The sequence below is a fragment of the Monopterus albus genome, unplaced genomic scaffold, assembly GCF_001952655.1.
Source record: "Monopterus albus unplaced genomic scaffold, M_albus_1.0 scaffold418.1, whole genome shotgun sequence".
NCBI lineage: Eukaryota > Metazoa > Chordata > Actinopteri > Synbranchiformes > Synbranchidae > Monopterus > Monopterus albus.
Genome location: NW_018128298.1, coordinates 126,524 through 131,143, shown reverse-complemented (window position 1 = coordinate 131,143; position 4,620 = coordinate 126,524). Strand labels below are relative to the sequence as shown.

The window sequence follows — 4,620 nt, the reverse complement described above, 5'->3', positions numbered from 1 at the left end:
TTCCCATCCTGAACGTCAGCTACAAGCCTCAGACCATCAGCCCAAAGTTTAAGGTTTGTTGATTCAGGTTTTCATGATGGCTCCACAGAAGCACATTGCATTTACCAAAGAAAAATAAAATGGAGGATCTTATCTCATAATTGAGGTAACTCAGCAGAACGTGACTGGAAATCATCAGATTTTAACATTCTTTAGTATCAGAGTAATTCAGTGGTAGCTGTCAGTACGCCCAATAGTGAAAAGTGATCTGTTAATGACTAATTCAGCACAGGTAGTGTTCCAAAATATAAACATATACAGAGTTCAAATAGGCAGCGACGTTGTTGCCTACAGTGTAACTCAGTAGGAAAACCTCAGAAGCAGCTTGAGAAACGTTGGGGTTTAAAGATTTGTTCAGTATTAATGTAATTCTGACAGTACAAACTGTACAATAGCACAAATGAGCGGATAAGTTAATTTGGTGTCCTTAGTGTTCCTAAACGTAAACAAATATAGGCTAGTACCTCGTATCTATGGCAACTGTTCTGTCGTAAAAGTATGATCTGTTCACATGAACTTTTACAGTTGAATGTGACGTTTTCCAAAATGTTATGAAAAATATTGAATCTCATATTGAATATAGAGATATCCTAGTAGTTTCTAGGATTCTGGATCTAGACAGTTAAATCAGCAGCAGCCTGTAAAGCAGCACTAACCCGTAGCCTGTTACAAGATCCTGGTCTCAGAATCGTGTCATAGTTATGAGATCCTCCATTTTTTATTGCTTCTGTATAGCACAGTTATATACAGTCCAATAGAGAAGCCATGTCCAGGCTAATTTAACCTTTAACTGTTAAAGGATTATTCTGCAGTTTTTATTAAACTTGGCTTTGAACTTTTAGTACATGGTTGGTTTTGTAACATGAGATGAACTAAATGTGTGTGTGTGTGTCTTAGTACATGGTTGGTTTTGTAACATGACAGATGAACTAAACGTGTGTGTGTGCCTACAGGGCAGCGTCAGGGCTCTGCTGCATGAGAAGATCAGAGACGCCTACACTCACCCACAGTTCATCACAGACGTCATGAAGCCGATGCAGATCGAGAGCATCATTGACCAGGATGTAAGACACACACACCTTCATCTCTGTAGCCTCCATTCAGGAGTCCAGTATTTTTGCTTCACTTGTTTGTTGCTCCTTTATATGAGGACCAACTTCTTCCTTGTTTCCTCTGTTAGTACAAACTCAGAACGTCGTCCATATTTAGCTCTCGTGTCCTCAGCACTGTCAGCACAGTAACATGTTTTCTCTGAGGTTGTTTCTATGCAGTGATTCACCTCCCTCCCCCCCTCAGGTCCAGAACCTGTCTGGTGGTGAGCTGCAGAGAGTCGCCCTCACACTGTGTCTGGGGAAGCCGGCTGACGTGTATCTGATCGACGAGCCTTCGGCCTACCTGGACTCTGAGCAGCGGTTGATGGCAGCCAGGGTCATCAAGAGGTCAGACAGCCTTTGTCATTATGTTTGCAAGAGATTTGTAAAGAGCAGAAACACCCCACTGACCCTTTTCTCCTCAGAGCTAAACTAGTGAGAAGCTGTAGTTTCTACAGTGGTGAGCCTGGTGAATGTGTGTTTTTGTTGTTAGGCACAAATCCCACCCAGCAGCAATGTGAGTCCAGACCCCGGTTTAGCTGGTTTGCTCTGTGCCTGACTTCCACTGCTGTCCATTAAACCCACCCCGCTGCACTGGATGGTGGATTTCTTCCTCTGAGTCAGCTGATCGCTGCTCTGCTCACATTTCCTGAGCAGTGGAGGTCAATGGCACAGAGCAATAAGCTAAACCAGGGGCTGGACTCTCACCTTACAGTGAGGACACCACATTCATAGCTGCTGTTAGTCTCTGGATGGGATATGTGCACAGTAACACAAACACAATATCAGCAGTGTTTAGTGTTTTAAACATAGAAAACAAGGGATACAGAGAATAAATATTTTATAAAATCCATCTTTATTTTCTGTGAATATCTGCAGGTACATCCTCCACGCGAAGAAGACTGCATTTGTGGTGGAGCACGACTTCATCATGGCGACCTATCTGGCTGACAGAGTCATCGTGTTCGATGGCATTCCCTCCAAGACGACCTCGGCAAACATGTAAGACCCTGAAAGACATGTTTAAAAAGGTACAGCATGAGCTAAGCCTGGCTGTGAGGGTGAGAGAATTTACTTTCTGTGCGTTAGTCCTCAGGGTCTGTTGGCGGGAATGAACCGGTTTCTGTCACTGCTGGAGATCACGTTCAGGAGGGACCCGAACAACTTCAGACCACGCATCAACAAGCTCAACTCCATCAAGGTATTTGCATTGCTGTGGTATGACGCCCGATCGATGACTTGAGTCTTTGGCAATCTTGTGATTTCTTGTTAACAAGTCTTTTTCAATGCCGAAGTCCACTGACCACTAAAAGCACTAGATGTAGTTGTAAACTTGCACTGACCTTTGACCTCTGTCTCTCCCAGGACACAGAACAAAAGAAGAGCGGAAATTACTTCTTCTTGGACGACTGAGACGACTTCCTGTGTGACCAAACATGGCTTCCTGGGGCAGTGTTCAGGAGTGTTGAGAGTCTTGAGAGCAGGCTGCGTTCAACCAACAGCAGAGATCTGTCAAGTCATAAATAAAACTCATCAGCATCTATGTACCAGGCTGCGCTCGATGTTGTGAAATGTTTAAAACTAAGTGCATTGCATTCTGTGTTGTTCAGGCTGAACAGGGCTGACATCACAAGCCAGCGATGTCGTGGAGCAGCGGCATTTTAACACGTGCATTTACTGAAACAATAAAAAAATGGTGGAACTGACTCAGCAACTGTGTCTGTCGTCTTTTGGCATCAGCTTACACCATAAGAGGTACAAGGTACTGGATGTTTCAGCTTACACCATAAGAGGTACAAGGTCACAGTACTGGATGTCTGTTACCTTGTTTAAAGAGTCTCTTTCACCTCAGTCCTGCCAACCCTCATGAGGACACAGTCTTCCCATTTTCCATAGCTGTGAAGGGTTGTTCCATCCCTCAAAGTCATCTTGCATTGGAGGCAGGCTGTGGGGGAAAACAAAGACAAAATAGACCAAGTTATTTTGTTCTGTAAACCTTTGGTCCACCTTCAACACAAAGTAAAACAAAAATTAAGTGAAACATTCCACGGAAGCATGCAAGCCAATTAAGGGAGAACTGCTCGCTTTAAGACATTTGTTGGTTGGGGACACTTCTCCCTGAAGTCTCCCTTACCACAGCCTCCAACGTCCACTAATAAATTGCAATCAAATTAAGATGAGCAGTGTTTCAATATTATACAGATTCTTAAATTCTACAAGGTTGACTGTAGTCTGACAAGCAGGAGTCACTATGAAGCCTAATTTGATATTTGAGAATTGTTTAACCTGCTATAAAATTGAATATGGATCTAGTTTTAAGTGCACAGTGTTAAATTAAACATTTTAATTATTCACATATTAAATGTTGATATCAAAAGAAAAAAAACAAGACTGCGTAGAGTACCTGGATGGAAAGTCGGGTTTCTTTGCAGCTTCAAGGAAGAACCCCAGAGCCATGGAGAGGGTCAGGCCCCATTTTTAACACGTAACATAGTAAGGCACGTTTTTTAGGAGAGGGTCAGGCCCCATTTTTACCACGTAACATAGTAAGGCACGTTTTTTAGGAGAGGGTCAGGCCCCATTTTTACCACGTAACATAGTAAGGCACGATTTTTAGGAGAAGGTCAGGCCCCATTTTTACCACGTAACATAGTAAGGCACGATTTTTAGGAGAAGGTCAGGCCCCATTTTTACCACGTAACATAGTAAGGCACGTTTTTTAGGAGAGGGTCAGGCCACATTTTTAACCACATACTATAGTATCTGCTGAGATGCTGAGCATTTTTTTTAATCACACTGTGGTTGCACTTGTTTATGCAGTAGTGTGGTGGGGAGGCCGTTTGAAGGACAAACACACTAGGCGACTGGATAAGCTGGTTAAGGGCCAGGCCAAGTGCTTGGTGGGAGACTGGACCCATTAAAGACCGTGGTGGACACGGCTGTACTGAATAAACTGAAGGTGATAATGGACAATGGCAAACACCCCCTCCACAGCTTTCTGGAGCTGCAGAGACACAGCTGTAGCAATCGGCTCCTCTCATTTTGCTGCAGAACGGAGTAGTTCAGGAGATGTTTTGTCCCCACGGCAGTAAGGATGTTCAATACCTCCTGAATGAATAAATCAGTTACATGGGCTTATATACTTCTATGCTACAACCAGGCTGGAACAGGGACTGGACAAATGTTAACTTTATTAAAAATAAATGTGTTTATTTTAATATTGTTGAGTGTGTGTGGTTGTTATTTATGAGCAACTGGAAAGTTTAATTTCCCTTTGGGGATGAATAAAGCTGTTTTAAAATCTATACATGTACAGTGGGTACAGAAAGTATTCAGACCCCCTTAAATTTTTCACTCTTTGTTATATTGCAGCCATATGCTAAAATCATTTAAGTTCATTTTTTTCCTCATTAATGTACACACAGCACCCCATATTGACAGAAAAACACAGAATTTTTGACATTTTTGCAGATGTATTAAAAAAGAAAAA

The 4,620-nt window shown here is 42.6% G+C and overlaps 1 protein-coding gene and 1 long non-coding RNA gene across 2 annotated transcripts in view; one reads left to right on the top strand and one right to left on the bottom strand.

Annotated features, from left to right (window-relative positions):
• The window catches only part of abce1 (ATP-binding cassette, sub-family E (OABP), member 1), a 10,445-nt gene extending 7,609 nt beyond the window's left edge, over positions 1 to 2,836 (top strand). The window contains exons 14-19 of the mRNA XM_020586658.1: positions 1 to 53; positions 993 to 1,103; positions 1,336 to 1,478; positions 2,010 to 2,132; positions 2,220 to 2,331; positions 2,496 to 2,836. The exon at positions 1 to 53 is cut by the window's left edge and continues 1 nt beyond it. Of these exons, the coding sequence (XP_020442314.1) occupies positions 1 to 53; positions 993 to 1,103; positions 1,336 to 1,478; positions 2,010 to 2,132; positions 2,220 to 2,331; positions 2,496 to 2,543 (590 nt within the window). The 3' untranslated portion in view covers positions 2,544 to 2,836. The remainder of the gene's footprint in view (positions 54 to 992; positions 1,104 to 1,335; positions 1,479 to 2,009; positions 2,133 to 2,219; positions 2,332 to 2,495) is intronic.
• Positions 2,837 to 3,587: 751 nt separating this feature from the next.
• Positions 3,588 to 4,620, bottom strand: part of LOC109951901 (uncharacterized) — a 6,351-nt gene continuing 5,318 nt past the window's right edge. Inside the window, exon 3 of the long non-coding RNA XR_002273674.1 lies at positions 3,588 to 4,238. This is a non-coding gene — a long non-coding RNA (uncharacterized LOC109951901). The remainder of the gene's footprint in view (positions 4,239 to 4,620) is intronic.